Source organism: Perca flavescens, chromosome 16, assembly GCF_004354835.1.
Source record: "Perca flavescens isolate YP-PL-M2 chromosome 16, PFLA_1.0, whole genome shotgun sequence".
NCBI classification, from domain to species: domain Eukaryota; kingdom Metazoa; phylum Chordata; class Actinopteri; order Perciformes; family Percidae; genus Perca; species Perca flavescens.
In genome coordinates, this window is record NC_041346.1 from 8,386,086 (window position 1) to 8,408,018 (window position 21,933).

General features: G+C 39.7%; 1 protein-coding gene across 6 annotated transcripts in view; it reads left to right on the forward strand.

The window, feature by feature from the left end:
• Positions 1-21,933, forward strand: part of cacna1bb (calcium channel, voltage-dependent, N type, alpha 1B subunit, b) — a 219,534-nt gene that overhangs the window by 151,397 nt on the left and 46,204 nt on the right. For all 6 annotated transcript variants that reach the window (XM_028602209.1, XM_028602212.1, XM_028602211.1 and 3 more), the window contains exons 27-33: positions 1,309-1,438; positions 3,655-3,714; positions 4,313-4,419; positions 12,690-12,786; positions 17,448-17,608; positions 17,848-17,985; positions 21,374-21,575. In XM_028602209.1, coding sequence (XP_028458010.1) covers positions 1,309-1,438; positions 3,655-3,714; positions 4,313-4,419; positions 12,690-12,786; positions 17,448-17,608; positions 17,848-17,985; positions 21,374-21,575 — 895 coding nt within the window. The remainder of the gene's footprint in view (positions 1-1,308; positions 1,439-3,654; positions 3,715-4,312; positions 4,420-12,689; positions 12,787-17,447; positions 17,609-17,847; positions 17,986-21,373; positions 21,576-21,933) is intronic.

Here is a 21,933-nt window from a genome sequence, read left to right on the forward strand (position 1 = left end):
AGGTGGTCTATCAAATATACATGCATCCTGTTATGTTACTTTGTAGCTTGATCACTATATTCATATTCATATTGTTAGTTCTGTGTGCGCAAATCTTGGGAAGTAAAGCTGATGCCAGGGATACACTGGACCCGGAAGCGCTGTGAAGCAGAGCCATTTTTTTATTTTGGCGCCCATGTTATCCAATCTGGATAACATCCATGTAATACATTCTGGATCCAGAATCCAGTGGCCAGAGCGAATATGTCAAGCCAGGTACGTTATCAAACGCAGGAATGCCACAGTGCAGCCGGATACTTTACCAAAAATCAAACAAATTTCAAAATAAAACACCCAGGTTCATGGTGATTTTGACTTCTCAGCTGTGTCTACCGCTAGACACGCAATCAGGCACACGGAGAGAGAGAGAGAGACAGACCGAGAGAGTGACACCCAAACACACACACACACACGACACATTACATTATAATTTCATGAGGTTATGAACTTTACCATGATGAAAATCCGTTCTGTAGAGCGGAGAGGCTCAGGATCGCTTTGTGACCGGCACTGTGAAATGCGTGTCTGGTGTGAATAGCAACATGCCCGATCGGTCACGATTGCTCCCTGCTGTGAGTTGGATCAGGAGACAAAGAAACCTGCTGGAACATCTGGTAGTAGAACATCTGGTAATCATCTTTAGGCTTCAAGTAATGTTTGTGTCCAAACTATCATGGTTCGGACCAATCCGCGTACTGTGAGGAGCTACAGGCAGCTACGGGCATGGGTTAGGTGTGTGTGACGACACAGAGAGGCAACTGTTTTTTTGAAAGTGTCTGCCCTTTTCCAAACCGTTCCCAATGACAGCTTCTCAGATGGTTCTGTGTAACAAACCATCTGGCGCCTCAGATTGGGATATGGTTGGACATGTTGAAACTCTCAGACATAACTGCCATTCTGTCCTTGCATAACCGTATCGAGAGCTGTGCCTACAGTGGTTCTCATTTCTGCTGCTGATGTGGTTCTGTTGGCTTCAGACCATGGCCTCCAGTGCACACTGGGGTGGTTTGTAGTGTGAAGCAGTTGGGAAGAGTGCCAGCACCTGAAATCTGAGGCCATGGTACTCTGCTGTTAAATTAAGGGTTGGTGCCACAAGTGAATTAGTATCCTGTCTAACATGTCTACTTTTGTGCATTTTTTTGACAAGGAGGGATATGCGTGACCTCTTATTGGAGGACGTCACCTGGGAGGACATCACCTAGTGAGCTGTCACTACCCCGTTTGTATTTTTAAATTTGTGTGTGTGTATTTATACGTGTGGTCTTGCAGGGTGCGGCGGCTGTGTCACTACATGGTCAACCTACGCTACTTTGAAATGTGCATCCTGATGGTCATCACCATGAGCAGCATCGCTCTGGCAGCCGAGGATCCCGTGCAAGCCAATGCACCGCGAAACAACGTGAGTCAGACTGACATCTAGACGTAATAAGTAAACATCTGGAAGTACACAACAAACACACTGGCTGTCAGACGCTTACACAAGAGCATGAGGATTCACACACAAAAACACACACATCTCGTTTGGGCTGACTTCATTCAAACTGATTAACTCCTTCCTGACAGGGCTCGACGGTTTTCCCATATTGAGGTAGAAGGCACAAAAAGAGGCTTTTCAAAATTCATTTTCTTCGATAAATGTCACACTGACTTGGCGCACATCTAGTTTGGCAAAATGTTTCTATTCTCTTTATATAAAATGTATTATATGTATATCCCCAGTGTTTCCCACAGATTAGAAAGCAATTTGTGGCGCGGGTGAAGGGGGGTTAAAATACTTATTTTCGTAACAATCAAGTATCAAAAACTGAGTAGGACACGTTGTTGGATGCTGTCCTCCTCTCCTACTCTTTCTTCAATGCCTAACAAATCTATCTCTTTCTCTCCCAGTGACCCTGTCTTTCTGCTTGAGCAGCACTGGTTGAAGCCTGAAAATATTGTAAACAAATTAATAACATAACTAATTCCACTGGTCGGACTGTTGAGCTCTGTTTCAGACTGATACCTCCGGTTCAGGCTGGTCCTCATCCTCAACACGGGCCTATATATATATATATATATATATATATATATATATATATATATATATATATATATATATATATATATATATATATATCGAGGTATATGTAGCTATATATATATATATATATATATATATATATATATATATATATATATCGAGGTATATGTAGCTATATATATATATATATATATATATATATATATAGCTACACATATTCAGACTGATACCTCCGGTTCAGGCTGGTCCTCATCCTCAACACGGGCCTATATATATATATATATATATATATATATATATATATATATATATATATATATATATTGAGGTATATGTAGCTATATATATATATATATATATATATAGCTACACATATTCAGACTGATACCTCCGGTTCAGGCAGGTCCTCATCCTCAACACGGGCCTATATATATATATATATATATATATATATATATATCGAGGTATATGTAGCTATATATATATATATATATATATATAGCTACACATATTCGAACTGATACCTCCGGTTCAGGCTGGTCCTCATCCTCTATATATATAGCTATATAGCTATATATATATATATATATAGCTACATATACCTCGATATATACACGGGCCCGTGTTGAGGATGAGGACCAGCCTGAACCGGAGGTATCAGTCTGAATATGTGTAGCTATATATATATATATATATATATATATATATATATATAGCTACATATACCTCGACAACCCAACTGCATTACCGCAAACTTGCGACTACTTAACTTTCTAAAGCAGGCGCAAGAGTCGGGTCAGGACTCCAACATTAACACACTGACAACATTGTATTCAGAAAATAAATAATTTTTATAGCACTTTTTAATGTGTGATTGTGTAAAGGTGTTCACGAAATACCAAGCTTGTTTTCATGGAGACAGACGCTGGGTGTGTGTGTGTGTGTGTGTGTGTGTGTGTGTGTGTGTGTGTGTGTGTGTGTGTGTGTGTGTGTGTGTGTGTGTGTGTGTGTGTGTGTGTGTGTGTGTGTGTGTGTGTGTGTGTGTGTGTGTGTGTTGGTGGGTGGCCTGAGAGAGACAGACGTGTGAGTGACAGAGAGACAGAGGAGAGCAGGGAAAGGAAATGCAGCGGAACGAATATGCTGCGTGTTTTAAATAGAGTAAAAAAATAATGAAACGTAATGTGTGGCGTCCAGTGTTGATTGTGTGGCGCACCGCCACAGTTTAGTCTGTGTGGGAAACACTGATCCCTGCGTGACACATTAACCCATGTGGGTAATGTGACTTTTTGCATTTTGTCTGACAAGCACGACTAATTCTTATTCTAGTCAGTAGCACAGAGAGAAGCTGAGGAGATGGGCGTTTGCATATTGTATATTTGTGTGGGTGTTCAGTCAATCTGTGTTAGTGCAGGGGAGTTCAAAGCTGACAGAGCTTGAGACCTCTGACAGTGCAGAGGAACATGTTTTGCACAACGTGTCCATTCACACACATACACACACACACACACACACAAACACACTTCCAAAGTTTCTTGAACTGAAAACATCTGTCACAGGATCTGACGAGTCATCTCACAGGATATTTTCTTACACAGGTTCTCAAGTATCTGGACTATGTCTTTACCGGGGTCTTCACTTTTGAGATGGTGATTAAGGTGAGGAGGCTGTGGAAATGGAGGTACACTTTGATTTTTGAGCTCTGAAAAATCAGCTAAGCAGGTTTTGCCAATGTGCAGGTCAACAACATCTAGGATTCTAGGTTGGGTATGTGTTTGAAATACAAACTTTTTTTAGAGGTTTGGGTTACATATAACTATGGTTTCAACAGCATTTCAATGACTACAAGTTTTCGTCTAATTAGGACAAGACCTCATATTGAGATTATAGTTTTTTAACCATATTTCGCTTAGTTTTATCTAGTTGTTTTTTTAACCTGCAAATCGCCAAATCTGTGTTTACCGGAAAGGCAGCACACAGTGGACAGCTTTGTCATGTCACTGGCATTGCTAATTGGGTTTGTGGTTTTAACATTTCTTAACTGTAATATTTCCAAATGCTTTAGATAATGAATGTACTGCGCCACTAAAATGAATGGTAGTAAATATTAAAAGCAGAAGTCTTTTAAAGAGTTTTATGAACTAAGAAGGAAGGTCAGAATAGCTTCTAGAAGAGACCTTAAAACACAGAAAGTGTCCTTGTCAGCTTGTATGGGGTTTTGAAAATGATTCTGTTATATTCACTCTGTGACTCGAGATGATTGACTTGGGACTGCTCCTCCACCCTGGCGCTTATTTCCGTGACCTGTGGAACATTCTGGACTTCATTGTGGTCAGCGGAGCTCTGGTGGCCTTTGCCTGCTCGTAAGTCAACGTTTCCTTTTTTTTATGCCTGCAGTGTTACTTTTTAATCACAGCAGGGATCTGGATATAATGTATTCAGGGGTTGATAGAACCAGACCAAAACACAACAAATTGTTTTTGTATTGTATATTATTATTATTATTATTATTATTATTATTATTATTATTATTATTATTATTATTATTATTAGTAGTAGTAGTAGTAGTAGTAGTAGTAGTAGTAGTAGTAATAGTAGTAGTGTATTTTTAGCTGATGTTACCCTCTCTCCAGTATCCTTCTCTGGATGATGCTAGCATGCTAACCTGGGGCTAGGTGCTGCTGCGCCTGTGTTCATCCAATTGCTGGGGTTGTTTTGCAGACACACAACTATGTCAAACTTATCTTTCATTGTTACATAAAGTCTCCACAGCCCCTCCCTATATGTCACAGTTTGGCTGGTTTAAGGTTTCCAAGGGGACATAAGTCTCTAAGCTAGCACCTAATTGCAACTCTTGCAGCTCAATACACTGCAGAAGTAATCGTATGTTGAAGGTAGTTTTACAAATCATAATGTTCCTGTCGTGATTTTTGTTGTTTTAAACCACAACTAGTGTCACAGTGTAGTATCGACATCTTCAAGTTTACAATCTTTTTGCTGTTTTTGTGCTATATCCACCTATTCTGTATTGTATGCCCTGAAATTTGAAAATAACGGACAATGTGGGGGTGAATGTTCTCCATCGTTTAGTATATTGGGACACCTTGGAACGTATTACAGTATATAATCATGCTTATACTATGCCCACTTTCCACATCCAGAAAGAAAAGTTCCAGCAGCTTTTTGCCTCAACATGTTGTACCTCACACAGCTGCACATTTTTGGCCTCCCCTCACGACTATTTGGAGTAGTTAACGGGTCTATTTTTCCCGACACTTACCATATTTACATCTTGAGTACCTACATACTAATAAGTATTCAGAAGGTCAGAAATGTATTCCTTATGGGTGAGTGCTGGTTAGGTCCATTTTATCAGTGATGTTAACTAGTAGCAAAAGAGGTAGTAGTTGCTGCGGGTACCTGCAGTTCATTATACCTCGCACACTGATATAGAATATTAAACTGACCAGATCTATGTTTGAAGGGTACGTGTTATATGATTTCAACAGGCACCTTCCAGGCAATAGGAAATAAATGTTATCCATAGCCACAGTATAAAGGGAGATAATGAGGCCCTTGACGCTTACAGACCTGCATTGTGGCTCTCTGGAGTACCAGGGTGATTACGTATTCTGTTTCAACCAGCGCTGTCAGGTATTTCGCAGACACCACTATTTCACATACAGTATCGACTCTGCTGAAAGTTTGTCCACCTGTGTATTTTTCTTTGTACTGCTTTCTGTCGCTTTGATTTCTTCCCAGCTGTAGATTGATGCTTCTCTCTGTCTTTTTTATCCGTTGCTGACTCTGTCTCTGTCTTTTCTCTTTCACTTTTCTTCCTTCCGTCTTTGTTTTCTGGCTCGGATTGCTTTCAGGAGCCTTATGGGGTAAAATGCTGCCTGTCCCTCTGCCTGTGTGTCTGTCCATGTGCTTGTTTATTTTTCTGTTTGTCTTTTCCTTCCTGTCCATCTTAGCCAGTGTCATTTGCAGTGTTTATAGATGTGTCTGCAGCAACCTCCCTCTCTCAGCTAATTGTTTTGAACAAATGTCATATTTTGTTATTCGCTATTCTTATCATCACCGACAGTCACGATGATCAAAGATACTGGCATTTACTCTGTTTTTTGTTATGTAACTGTGTTTGTGCTTTAACATCAGCATTTGAGTCACATAAGTGCAATTAATGGTTTTCCATTTATCGGATATATTTTATATGCGTTAGCAGGAACAATGTACATAATGAATATCGTTGCAGCACTGTGAATAAGAAACATACAGTACTGTCAGAGACTACAGTTTCAAAGGTTCAAGCTTTCATAAGAGTGAAAGGGGTTCCAGGTATTCATGGATACAAAGGACCTGAGTGCTGCTGTCCATAATAAGCACACAAATATAAATACGCTAATTGAAAACTATTATAACTATTAAACCGAGTGAATGGTAGATATGAAGCATTTATTTTTTCACTTTTTACGCAATTGCAGTATAATAAAGATACAGAATGATGTAGCTTTCAGCATTCTGTCAGTATCTTTCGAACTACTAATGCACTGTTCATTTATAAACATATATCACTTTAAAAGTATAATAGCAATGTCGGGTTCAGCAGACTACGTGACTCTGTCAACCCCTTCCCCCTCATCCCTTCCTCCCACGTTCACTTCCTGTCCAGCATTTTGTCTCCTATCATCTTCCTCATCAACTCACATTTATGGCATGTAATCGTGTAACAGGCTACGTTCACATTGCAAGACTTACAGAATAATTCTGCTTTCTTGGAACTCGGATTTCATTTGGATGTATTCTTCTATTGGTTAAAAAAAAAATAAATAGTCTCGCCAAGTTAGCTGCTGTTGATCCGACGAGGAAAGAAACATGAGCAGGCAAACGATCAGACAGTTTTAAGACAAAACAAGAAAACACAGACATCCTGTAATATTATTATCATATTATGTAAAACTCAAGCCGTCCTACATAAAGATTCATCAAGGTTTAGAGACTGCTTCAACTCTGACCTGCCATATTTGCTCACTTTCAGTTTTACTTCCAAATTAAAAGGCTAAACATAATTTGGCCAAACTTTTGGATGTCTCACTACCTAGCCTTTCATTTTTGACATGGAAGTTGTTATTGCTGGGAACAGCGTAAAAACATTTTTCATGTTGAAATGAAGGGTTCATTTGCAAAAACATTTATCTCCATTTTATTGGTGCTAGCCAGGTAATATCAATCAGACTGTTGTTGGTTTATTCATTTTAAGCATGACTTGTATCAGGGTTTTTTGCCAATGAAACCGCAAAATAGGCAAATTTAAGAGTACCATATTTGTACCTGCGTTGATTTCTTTTATTTAGTTCTTTTTCTGGCACTGCGCAGGAAGTTGACGTTCCCATTTTAAAAAAAACTGTGTTCGGCTTGCTTGTTTTTCCTTCACGAGTCCAAAATGTTGGACCTGATTTGAAACTGACCTGTGGAAACCCACTCAGGACCGACATGATGAATAAATGAAAAGACAGACCTGATCTGAGTGACCCCAAAGGTAATTGGACCCACCCCAAAACGCAGTCGACTCAAACAGACCCTAATAGAGGGACTGATTAACCACCAGGCGCGGTCGACAATAATAATCATGTCGAACAAATATAAAGTCATGGAAACATATTCCAAAAATAATTTGTTAATATGCTTCAAACACTTGTACAAATGATTGAAAGCTCTTTTCACCTCTTGCAATTTCTTCAAATCTTTTTTTCCCCTAGCAGTGACTGACTCAGATCCATTCAGATCCACTCAGGTATTTGATTCCCATTTCAAAATAAAAGTAAACAGCAAGTTTTTTTTTTTTTTTTTTTTTTTACTTTACGGAAACTACGTCATGTTCTGCGTCACGTTACTTAACCGGAAGTTAAAGGTCCCATGACATGGTGCTCTTTGGATGCTTTTATATAGACCTTAGTGGTCCCCTACTGTATCTGAAGTCTCTTTCCCGAAATTCAGCCTTGGTGCAGAATTACAGCCACTAGAGCCAGTCCCACAATGAGCTTTCCTTAGTATGTGCCATTTCTGTGTCTGTAGCTACTAAGGAGGAGAGAGGGGGGGGGCAAGGTGGAGGGTGGGGGTGTGGCCTTGACCAACTGCCACTTTGCTCGTTTGAAAGCCATGTCTCTCTCTCATGGGTGGGCCACATTCTCTGGGCGGGCAAAGCAGAGAAAGGGGAGGTAACCTTGCTCCTTATGACCTCATAAGGAGGAGATTCCTGATTGGCCCATCTGAGCTTTCATTTTCTCAAAGGCAGAGCAGGATACCCAGGGCTCGGTTTACACCTATCACCATTTCTAGCCACTGGGGGACCATAGGCAGGCTGGGGGAACGCATATTAATGTTAAAAAAACCTCATTGAGTGAAATTTTCATGCCATGGGACCTTTAAGTAACATAACCCAAACCAAAATCTTCTTCTAAACTTAACTAAGTACTTTTGGTACCTCGACGTACCGTAACCTAACTACGACAATTTCACATTGTAATCGGCGTGTTTAAAACTTTGACCGTTAAGTTCGCTTCTGTGGGTCGTATTCCCTGCCACCTCTAGCGGCGCTAATTTATGCACCGCTCCTGTAGGTCATCTTAGAGGGTAGGAATAAACAACTTATATCGTCATATGGTTTGGGCACTTGTTGAGTAAAACAGCAACTAGCCCACAAGTGCCGCCAGGACTTCAGTATGTCACAGATTTAGGACCACATACTGTGTGAAAGTGGCCTGAATCTGAATTGAATTGAATTAATTGTGGCTTTGTTTTTCTTCTGTTCACAGTTTATTAAAAGCTGTTTTGGTCACACAAGGGATAAAATCAGATTTTTTAATTTTTTTCAGCTCTAGTGTGAGCGTAGCCATACAGTAGATTGTGCTCATTAACGGTGTCCTCTCATCTTCTCATCAAACTGTCCATGTCATGACCATCCTCTTGCTATAAATGTGATTTATTCATGCATGCAGTGCACATAATCACTGTAATATTTCATCAGACCTGTCTATTGCTTTGCTCTTTTACAGGGTAATTAGTTTAAGTGCTTCTATATGTGTCTTATCTTTGGCTTCTTTTCGATGTAAGGCTGGATAATGTCGCTGTATCTTCACGCCTGTGTAATATCAGCTTCAAATGTTTGTCTTGCTCTGTCTTTCTTTATATGCTTGTGTGCTCTATTTATGTGGGCGGTGTTTGTGTATTGTGTGTGTTTGTGTCATTGCTTTTTCTCATCAGATCGCAACAAAGCGTGGCCAGGTGGGAACTGTCCCTATCTACCTTTTGCTTATTGACCTCCCCCCTTGTCCCTTTTCCCCCCACATGTGAAACACAGAACGCTTCTCTTATCAGCCCTTCCGTATAAACTTTGCCGCCCTCCATCCCAAGGTGCTTGGGAAATGACCATGATTTCCCTCCCTCCTTCCTCTCTTCCCTTTTTAGAAAAGTAACATCCTGTCCCAATATTGGGACATTCAAACCAAAAAAGACAATATTGGGAACGCCACCTCATAGCTTTCAGAAGACCAACATAGAGCTGCTGACATGCACCATTATGAATCTGCACTTAATATCTTTCCACTTACAAACTCATTAGGTAGCAATTGTAACAAAGCTAAAATGTCTCTATCTGGTGTTTCTACTTTGTGTAAATCTCCTTTATTCTTCACTAAAGTGGGTTTAATTGGTCAAATCACTAAGAGATTATAGCCTGCAGCTCAATTCACCTCCCTGCCCCTAAGCTACATCTCTCTTTCAAGGTGAATCGATAAAGGATGATAGCTTCTCAGCTGAAATTACCATGAGTGCTTATTTCATTAAAAAGCAGGGTTACAACCTGTTTATATATGTGAAATAATACTATTATTATACTAATCCCTACATACGCATTGTATGTAGGTATGATTGTTTTTTTTAAGATTTACGATTACATTTTTTAACCTCCCACACACATTCACAACTTTTTTTCAATTCTCTTACAGCAATTGTATATTTTTGGAAGAAAGAAAGAAACTGCTGGTCACCACACTTTACAGTAACCAAGGTCCTTTTGTATCCTTGACAGTTCAGAAAATTCTCCCAATTATAGAAAGTAAAGAGGAAAATATGTAAAAAAAAACAATGCAAATGACATTATTTTAGACTGCAAAAACATATGACTAGATGTGATTTTAGTTGGACTTCAAGCAATCAGTGCTGAGTTAATGTGAACGCACAACCTTGTACACACACACACACACACACACACACGCACACATACACGCACGCATACACACGTTCATGTTCATCATCTTTCTGGCCCAAGGCACTTCTGAAAGCTATTGGGAGACTGTTCTTTCCGTCTCAATGTGTTGAGTTCCTTGAATAGCGAGGACTGGCATTGAGTTTGCAGATTGCATGCCAGGGTAACCAAGCCATCCAAGCATGAGCGCCGCATGTCATTCTGTTAGACTTCCGTTGAGAAAGGAAAAGGACTAAAATGTATGGAACCATGCTTCTGTCCCTCACCACGTCAGACTTTTAGACACGAGAAATAATTGTTTTCATTCAGTAATGGGTAAACAGTCACAACTTGAACATTTGGTTTTCATAGTGTATATAATACCATCCTCTGGCCACCCAGGTGTTTATTAAATTAGAATTTGCCAGACTGACCGGGGCCTGTGTGTGAGTGTGTGTCTCTGTGTGAATGGCAAACCTTAAAGCAAACCAGGCACACAGAGGGGAACAGATTGGAGAGAAAGGTGTTCAAAGCCTACTGATGTGTGATCATGCTTTATTTTTCAGGTACCTTAGTTTCCAGATTATTTACTAGAAAGGAGCTGATAACTAATTTTCCAGGAAAGGAATTTCTCATTTGGTATTTATAATAGGGAAATAGCGTTCCAATAGACAGACTCCCTTTTGGAGCCAGCCTCAAGTGGCCATTTAAGAAACTACAGGTTTTGGTCCACGGTGGCACATGAGGTTGCTGCTTAAGCTAAAGCTGCATGTCCCAGGCATAAATATAAAATGACCTGTAACCCCACAATATAATATAGTATAGTAGTAATATAGTTAGTTAATGACATGCCCCTTGCCTTTGGACATTACGCTCAGTAACTAATGTAGGTAGTTAGCCAGACATGCTAAAGCTTACGGCTTTTTAGTCCATCTTTACACTTTTGCTCTTGTTTTTTTGGGAAAGGTGACTAAAAAGACAATGCATGTACTGTGTTCCTATAATCCTTGTTTAATAGCCTGTAGGTGCATTTTCTTTCTTTTACAATTATAAGAATAAATAATATTCTTTTTACAGTAAGAGTTGTTCTTCTCCCCTGGGGATGAAACGATTGGCCTCAAGAAATCACAGGGCCTCTATGGGCCAATGACAGGGCTTTTAGATTCATGTTTTCCTAGCATGCTCGTGTCCTTCACATCCTTCACATATACAATTGCTTGCTTACTTGCAATGCACACACACATACATATACACACTCTCAAAAGTCATGAAGAAGCAAATGGGAAACACTTTTTTATTGAGAGTGACAGCCACATTGTGTGTACGTGTGACTGATTAATTAAAAAACTCCTCTCCCACTGTCCTTGGCCAATGTCAGTCTCTGAGTGAATGATGGCTCAGCTGCATGCCATTAGCATAACAGCTAGTTTTTAAACCCCCACACCCACCTCCGACTCTGTGACCATTTAACAATACCTGCAGCGTCTGCAACGACTGACAGCAATGGTTCCTGCAAAGAAGCTGCTTCCTCAACCAGGAGCGGATTCTTTGTGCATATACTCTAAACAGTATGAAATGTCTGTATGTTATTCTACAGAAACAGCACGTTAGCTTTTTTTGACTATTATCTGTGATATAGATATATGGGTTACACACAAACAATGGCCATTGCAGAAAAAGTAATTAAATATATGTTAGTAAACTAAAAGAATCAATACCACAGTGGAAAATGAATAAGAAGTTAACGCCCGACATTAAAAAGTGAACAAGTATTTGCAGTCAGTGTTTTGATTGTTGAAAAAGAGTGGAGTTTAGAAGGGTTAAAATTGTCAATTCTCCATTTTTTTTGAGTCATCTAATATCAATTAATGAAATCATGAAATTTATCTTTTAATATAGGCCTTTTCAATAGCTGTCATCTTCGTCCTGTTAAGTAAAAAGCACTTTAAACTAACTTTTTTGGGGTCAATTCTTGATGTAAACATTAAGCTGCTGCATTCTAAAAAATATTTTAGTTTTAAGTTCTCTGAGGATCTCTTTTATATCCGAGCAAAATTGGTATTGAAACTGAAATTTCCCTAACCAAATGGATATCGAATCAAACCCTTGTTAATCGGAATCAAATCGATTCGGTAAATCGATGGCGATACTCTCCCTGGTCCTAAAGTAAATGTATTGTGGTCATCCTAACAAATGCATTTTCCTCCTGCTTCTGTGGAATAACATGAACTCACATGCATGTACTCTACTAACAGAATAAAGATGTATTTATCAGTGTACACAGTTTACTACAATCTGCTCTTGTTACTCGACGATGGGATTAAAGGGTTTACGTGCTTGACGGTGACACCACGTCACCCAGACTAACTGTACTCTCGATCTGCACAGAGGGACGAAAGGCAAGGACATCAACACCATTAAGTCCCTGAGGGTCCTCCGAGTCCTGCGGCCACTCAAGACCATTAAACGGCTTCCCAAGCTGAAGGTACAGTGATCCAATCTGTCACCCACCCACTGCATTATGAGAATCGCACAGAGCAGCTGGGGCCACATCCGGCGTCAGTCACACGCTATAATGAGTCAAATGCATTTATAGTATACCAAGGAGGAATGGATCTATCTGATTTAAAACAGTCTGGTTTTAAATTATATATACATAATGTATCTCTAGCTCTCTAATGAAAGGTTTGACCTTTGAGGTGTTCTGTCTATGAGGTTGGAGTCACACAAATTGGAAGTAAGTGACTGAAAATTGCTTCCTTTACTGAAGTAGTTCAGTGCAAGGAGGCTCATTGATAGCCTGCATTTCCCAGAACATACACTCTTTAAAAGACACGGATAGAAAAGAGCCAATCATGGAAAAACTGTGTTTTGAGCAACACTCACGCTCTAGGCTTGGAATGTGGCTCTGAAAAGTTAGCAGTTGCTCCTTTGTTTAGAGCATCTGCTGTAAGTAGCATGGAATCACAGCAATTATAATGTATTTCAATGGTTCCCCACAACCTTTCTAGTCTCATTTTGCCACTTTTCAAGACACTTAAAAGCTTCAAAGTTCACCAGTATTTACTGACGTTAAACAAAATGTGAAAATCTTTTGAGCTTGTGTTAAACACAAACCTTATTTGGGGCTTCTAACCAAAAACCCATTGACTTCAAGACGAGGGAACCGGAAGTGCAAAATTGCTAACTTAATTTGCGGCTTTTAGGAATGATTCATCTTTGATGTAGTGTTTTGTGTTTGCCATTAAGTTTTTAATTTCTTTTATCTTTTTTCTTTGCATAAAGTAGGTTCCGTTTGTGTTCATGTTCAAAATTACTTACTGCACTACTTAAACTCTGCTCAAAAGAGAAACATTAAATGTGAGGACATTTCTGACTTAAAGCGTAACTCTCACCAAAATGCAACCTAGGGTCTTTTTGTGAATATACCCGAGTCAAACTTTTGTTTAAAAGCATAATTAGGACGGAAAAGACACTTTTACGATTTACCGTATTCTCGTTTTTTAGTCAAATGGCCTTTTGAATGGGAGTGCTAGGGGCACATCTATGATAGCATCAAAATTGCTATTTATAAAACGCTAAGAAGGCTCGACACAACATGAAACTTTACTCCAAGTATCACCAGGGGCTCTACACATGAACTCCAGCACTGAGAACATTGTTTGTGTTCACAGAGTTTACTAAAAAGAAAGGTTTTGAACAACTCACTTTAGCAGTTGTTGTTTATGCTATCCGTAGGGTGACCAGATTTCCCGGTACTAAAACCGGGACACTTTGTGCGTGACCGTAGTGCTCGTGCATGCACACGCTTTTTAGCGTGAACATGTGCCAGCCCAGGTCATATTTTTCAGAGAAAATTGAATCCTGCTTTCATATAAATGGTCTTTTCAGGAAACCGTGACCTGTAGTAACTAACAGTGAGTGATTGGGAAGTACTACAGCAATCAGAATGAGAAAAGGCCCTTTTATTGAATTTTGGTGAATATGTCTTTCAAAGAAAATTGAGTCCTGCTTCCATATAAATGGTCTTTTCAGGAAACCTTGACCTGTAGTAAGTAGCAGTGAGTGATTGGGAAGTAGCCTACTACAGCCATCAGAATGAGAGAAAGAGATTTTTATTTCATAGTTTCCAGAAATAATAACTGAACTGTACGTATTGGGAAGTAATGCAATAGTCATGAAAACAAATTATTAGTGAATATTTTTTTCAAGAAACGTTTTGCATCCCTACTGTCCTTGCCGATCTACCAAAACGGTAATTTGTCGATGGTCCCTCACACAGAACCTAGCGACAGAACAGATGATGAAGTGCTATGAAGCTTTATGTCGGATACAAATCTCTAGCAATAATAATTGTAGTTGATACTCTGTAATAATGTCAACTTTCCCTGACCCTGATCACGTCATTGACCTGAATTGCGTTGTCGATCTCGAACGAAGGGGAAATTAAAATCGAATAACAAACGTCCAGCCAACAGATTATGCAGACGCAGACCGCTACGATTGACTGACACACACACACACACACACACACACACACACATTGTTAAAATCATACGCTGGACGCTTTATTAGTCTTTCTACATGGGTTAGTTAATGATCGTGCTATAATAAGACCACTTCGGCTATGTAATTGCCGACAACTGGGATGATTTCATAGTGGTTGGTGTAAACCGGGACATTTTAGCATCCCAACAGGCTTTTGTCGGGATTCGGGACACACAACTCAAAATTGGGACTGTCCCGGTCAAACTGGGACGTCTGGTCACCCTAGCTATCCGCCATCTTCTTGCCAGTCAAAAAGAGCCGATCTCCGAATGCAACGTAACAGGGAGGAGAGTAAAGATGGAAAGCTCCTAAAGCTTAGTTCCATATAAATGCACGGATAATTAGTTGTTTTGTCGTTAGTGTTGACCTCGTAGTTGAAAAAGAATGACATTTCCTCCTATGGAGTCCGTTCATTCAAGAAGATGGCAGATAGCATAAACAACAACCGCTAAAGTGAGTTGTTCAAAACCTTTCTTTTTAGTAAACTCTGTGAACACAAACAATGTTCTCAGTGCTGGAGTTCATGTGTAGAGCCCCTGGTGATACTTGGAGCAAAGTTTCATGTTGTGTCGAGCCTTCTTAGTGTTTTAAAAATATCGATTTTGATGCCATCATAGATGTGCCCCTAGCACTCCGATTCAAAAGGCCATTTGACCGAAAAACGAGAATACTGTAAATCTTAAAAGTGGCGTTTCCGTCCTAAATATGCTTGTAAACTAAAGTTTGACTCGGGTATATTCACAAAAAGACCGTAGGATGCATTTTGGTGAAAGTTACACTTTAATGTGAAAAGGCAAAGAAACCTATGGTCCTCGTATTCTCATTCAGTGGATTTACAGAACTCAAAGTATTACACATTTTCAATATCTGAATGCATTTATAGTGAGCTAAGTTTGGCAAAGAAACTTTCACATTCATTAATGCAACTTTGTATGTCATTTCTGAAATTATTCTGGTTGCATCATTTTTGGATCATATATAAATGAAACAATCCCAGTGAAAATCCTTTTTGATACAACTACTGGGCGTGCTAAGGTTCGACATTTTGAAATTCGACGTAGTGGCTTTGTGATAAAGAATCTCCTGTATCGTGTGTAGAGTGAAGAATCTGTATTATTGGATTGTGACCCTAATCAAGGCAAGACCCTCAACTGTTTCCTCTAATGAAGAAACGACAGCTTCCCTCTGGTGCTTAAAGGCAGCTGACCATCCAAAAGTAATGAATCTGATAAAAGATGAAAGCTCTGATTCGAGTAATAGGAGTGAAATGATTGAGGCAGATCTGAGCTGGCAGACAGACGCTCATCCACAACTCTTCCTGGATACTTGGCCAGAGCGGTTTGACGGACAGGCTGGTAGAGGAGGGGAGATATACTGTATGCTCCATCCTCTCTCTGGAGACAAAAACATCGACGGCAGTCAGTCATGCAGCAGAATATTCATTGGTTAGATTGCATACATGTCAGGATAGATAGACAAGGCACTCCATCTCACAGAGAGCTCACAGTACAAGCTGACAGAATAAAGTAGCTGGAGAGAGAGAGTGACAGCCAGGAGACACAGAGACAGACTTCATGCAAAGGTGTGTTTTTGTACTCCATAAGCGTTGATTTGGTAGTTTGCAGGACATGAGGCGTCCAGACATCTGGGTTAAAACTGAGCTGAATTTGGGTGAGCTTTTAGACATCTAGCTTAGTTATACCCATTTATTTCAACCCCAGTTAACTTACTCTGCTAACTTTGATAAACAATGTTCAGAACACCTTTGTACTTGTATAAAATAATTTGACATTCGATGTACGACTTCAGTTACTCAACAGTCCTGGGTCTCTGTTGTCGTATTTTGCGCTTCATAATGCGCCCCACATTTTCAATGTCTAGTCTAGTGGCCAGTCTAGTACCCACACTCTTTTACTACGAAGCCACACTGTTGTACCACGTGCAGAATGTGGCTTAGCATTTTCTTGCTGAAATTAGCAGAGACGTCCCTGAAAAAGACTTTGCTTGGATGGCAGCATATGTTGCTCCAAAACCTGTATGTACCTTTCAGCATTAATGGTGCCTTCACAGATGTGCAAGTTACCCATGCCATGGAACTAACTTCCAACTTCATTGGAATTGGGGTTTGTAATACACTGTTAATCCCTTATCAATCATCACTTATGACTTACTAGAAGTGTGTGGTGGTGTCTGTATCTGCAGGGACCCTGTCCTATCCACAGGTCTGTCTGGATTTAGTGGGGCATTTGTTGTACAATGACAATAAATCAACCTTGAACCTTGTACAGTTTAAAGTATACATTATGAGTTTAAAGCAGAATAATCAAAAACCTAGTTCAGGATACTTGTTCTATTCAAATAAATGAAATCCCTTTGCTTGTAAATGTCTCCTTGTATTCCTTTTATGAAAGAAAAACACATTATTTGATACATTTTCATTGTGCCCCTAAAATTAAAAAAATTTTCTACTTAGAGCTCCTTTGGAAAAAAGTTAGCGTTGAGCACTAGTTATGTTTACGCTTCCTAAGAGTGGAGAGAATGAAGATCAATGCAGCACCTTACATTTATTGTGTGTGTGTGTGTGTGTGTGTGTTTCAGGCGGTGTTCGACTGCGTTGTGAACTCTCTGAAGAACGTTCTTAACATCCTCATCGTCTACATGCTCTTCATGTTCATCTTCGCTGTTATCGCCGTGCAGCTCTTCAAGGGTAAATTCTTCTACTGCACCGACGAGTCCAAGGGTCTGGAGAAAGACTGCAGGTACATAACCCAAACTTCTCTCCATGCCTGAATGTCTTCTGAATGAAACCATATTTTATTAGGTAACTGACTTATTTAGACTCCTCTACATTCAGCCATGGAGTTTGCCATTTTCTAACATATGCTTTTATACCCAAATACTCTGTCTTCTTTTTTGATGATGTAGTTTAGTCTCTTTCCCCTCTTTTGATTACATCTCTTCTCCCGTGATTGCGTCTCTCCTGCCGTCTCTCTCTCAGGGGTCAGTTTCTGGACTACGACAGGGATGACGTAGCAGCTCAGCCCAGAGAGTGGAGGAAGTACGAGTTTCACTACGATAACGTTCTCTGGGCCTTCCTTACGCTCTTCACTGTGTCCACCGGGGAGGGATGGCCACTGTAAGTTAGAACAACCTCCATATCACTTTATTTGTGTTGCACCTCACACAAGCAACTTTAAGTCATCTTAAACAGTGGTTTACTAAGCTGAATATAAAAATGATAAAAACCGATGTATAGATACATAGATATAGATTCATAGATGGAGGGAATACATTGGTTTAAAAAGCAAAGATGGCGACAGTACATTATTCTTTTTTAAATGTAATAATTTCCTTCAGTAACTTGCAGTGAAAGGCACTGAGCGCACCTGGAGGCCGGTGGTACAGCGCAGATTAAACCCAACTGATTTCTCCCAGGCTTAATTACTGTGCTTTCTCTAAAGCTGCAATCAAGGCTTATTGCATAGATGTCCTCAGTCTGCCATTCCATGCCTGAGCTAAAGTACCACGGGCAGAATTATTCATAATCATCATCATCATCATCTCCTTCAAGGACTGTTGATGCCTGTTTGCTTATTTCATTCATTATATTTACCTGACAATGCAAACTAAATTGTTAAACTGACTAAGCTTGTCATGATGTTCTAAAATCCCACACTCCTAAACAAGTAGTGACAGCACGACATGATTTGGGATACATAAGAACTACATAGGATATTTCAAAAGTTACAACTCTGTTACTTTTCTTTAATTAAAGCATGCTAAAAAAAGAGGTAACATGTTGATAAGTCAACTAAAAGAAAGCTACACCTAAAATTGGACAGATACATAGATACTCAATAAGAGAAACGTGAACAAAATGACCTGTTTGTGGGGCTGAGTGGAGTTGATGTGACTGGACACGATTGATACCAGCTCCTAAAACACCGACTGAGAATTTATGATTATAGAGTCCTTCTAATGTCACTCTGTTTTCAAGTGTGCAGCTAGGGGTAAAAAAAACACCATAAACAGAGCTGTATAGTAACGAAGTAGAACTACTTCACTACTCTACTTAAGTACTAAAAGGCTGTATCTGTACTCTACTGGAGTATTATTTTTTTCTCCTGCTTCCACTTTTACTTGAGTACATATTTTCGATGAGTTTAATACTATTACACCGATACATTTTTTATGTGCTGCATAGTTACTCGTTACTGTTGTGAATTCCTCACGCTACGGAGACTGTGTAGGTTACAGTGTGTGTACGTTAGTTACGTACGCTAATTACGTAATAAAGCCCCGAGATCGCGTCGTGTTTCTTTCATTACGGTCGCCCATTCAGAAGTCAGAGACGATGTAAGTTTGTGCTCTTTCTATTTAGCTATTGTTGCAGCAGACTAATCTATTCCTGAGTTGTCTGAGTCTGCAGTGAGTCCTGAATGTTAACCGTTTGACCCTGTCATGTGAAGCTGCTAGTTTATCTGTATTTTGCTAGCTTGCCAACTTTCCACTACATCACATCATTATTTCAGTATTTGTTAATAAGTGATTAATAACCCACTGTTATATCAGATAATAGTAGTTATAACAGCTGTGACATTAATGTACCTTTTGGTTTTTTTTTCAGAAACTTCCTTCATATCCAGCAATGTACAGCTTGTGACTGCTTTAATACCAAGTAAAAAGTTGAACTCCAACAATATGATATCCAAAATTTGACTGCTTTCTTTAATAACTACATAACACAATACTTGTACTTTTAGTACTTGAGTAGTACATTTTAAAATAAACTACTTGCAATACTTAAGTACAAAAAATGTTGAATACTTTAGTACTTCTACTTAAGTGTGGTGCTTAAAGAGCACTTCAACTTCTACTCATTTCAGTTTTTTGATAGAGCACTTCTCTAGTACTTTATACACCTCTGACCATATATATATATATATATATATATATATGGTCAGATATATATATATATATAGCAAGAGTGCAATTTGTGAAAAAAACAGAGGGGGGATGTTTTTTGATCATGCACAACAAAACAAAACTTGCCAGAATTAAATCCCCCTTGCAATACCATGGAAATGTGCCACTCGGCCAGGCATGCCAAACACTTAAATATGCACTTCAATATTCAATGGAAAACACAGCGCTTTCAAGCTGGAGAGCGGAGTTCACTTCGCAGCGAAAACAAAACCCTTTTACCCAGGTCGTTCGTTCGTTCCTCGGGAATGTCTTAATCCAAACCACGATCTTTTTCATGATCTTAACTAGTCGTTTTGGTGCCAAACGTTAACTATCATCGCTGCATGGCGCTAACTTTTTCTGGCTAAACTCCACTACATGGCCCCTGAAAGGACTGTCATCTGGCGGTGCCTGGACCCGGCTCACAAACAACTGCCACTGGTAGCCAGCATCCCGGAGCTTTGTGGTGGCTAAATACCACCAGCAAATGCTGCTCGGATTTTATTGTTCTATCGCACTACAGACTGTTTACGTAGACCAGAAATGGAAAATCCCACGCATCCCCCCGGCAAATCGAACCCTGTATATAGACAATATAGCCCTCCTTCTGCAGCTCACCCCTCTCTGTCTTAAGCCCCTCCCACTAGACGAGCATGGGCATATGCACACACTTCGTACAGTAACCTGCACGAGTACTAGTCATTCATTTCAATCATCCCGATAGTGATTGTGATCTCAATGCAGTTCTTTGAGTATGACCGTCCTTTATTCTTGGTAAAGACTTAAAGGTCCCATGGCATGAAAATGTCACTTTATGAGGTTTTTTAACATTAATATGCGTTCCCCCAGCCTGCCTATGGTCCCCCAGTGGCTAGAAATGGTGATAGGTGTAAACCGAGCCCTGGGTATCCTGCTCTGCCTTTGAGAAAATGAAAGCTCAGGTCATGGCCTTATGAGGTCATAAGGAGCAAGGTTACCTCCCCTTTCTCTGCTTTGCCTGCCCAGATAATTTGGCTCACCCATGAGAGAGAGAGACATCATGGCTTTCAAACAAAGTGGCAGTTGGTCAAGAGCTGATTTGCTGGTTCTCTTCAGGTAGAAGTCATCTCTGGGATTTGGCATATTTTAAAGCTCTAAAACTCAGATTAGGAGAGCCTGGATCACTCGGAAATAGATCTGCAATGATTTATTGTGTAGTCGATTGAAAAAAACTAAGCTGATAATCTATTCATCGTTTGAGTAATTTCTCAGGCAAAAATGCCCAACATTCGATGGTTCCAAGTTCTCAAATGTGAGAATTTAAGGCTTTTCTTGTAGTAAACTTAATATTTTTCTTATGTTTTGGATTGAAATTTGAAAATGTCACCTTGTGATCTGTAATGAAAATAATCCTTTCAGTCCTACTTTGAAAAATCTACGGAAATTCGTTGAAATATTCTGACAAGGTTGAGGGCCTGAATTAGATATTTTACAAGCCATTACTCCGAGCTTTATAGCCTGCTGTGAGTTCTACATGGCTCTTTGAATCTCTTGTCAATTCATCTTTTCCTTCTTTCCAGGGTCCTGAAGCACTCTGTGGACGCCACTTATGAGGACGAGGGCCCCAGCCCAGGCTTTCGCATGGAGACATCTATCTTTTACGTGGTCTACTTCGTGGTGTTCCCCTTCTTCTTTGTCAACATATTTGTGGCTTTGATCATCATCACCTTCCAGGAGCAGGGAGACAAGGCCATGTCAGAGTGCAGCCTGGAGAAGAATGAGGTGTGAGAGTGGTGGAAAGTGATGCATTATGTTGTTGTTTTTCTCCCGGGAAAACAATTACTCCCCTCTCCCCTAAATGAAAGAAGAACACAAGCTCATTATTTCTGAAGAAGCACTAGTTTCTGAACATGTTTGTCTCTTGCATCACAAATGTTTTCTTCATTAGAAATCAGAGCACATGCTTATCCACTTCTGAACATCACTTCCAGGCACATTGTATCTAACATGGCTTACAATTCCCTCAAACAGAACAAAGCACTAAGTTAGAAAGGGAGAAGAAGAAGATAAACCAGTGGGGTTTATCTTCTCCACTCTCTTCATCTCCACTTCACACAGAGTTTGTTAAAGCCATGCTGTG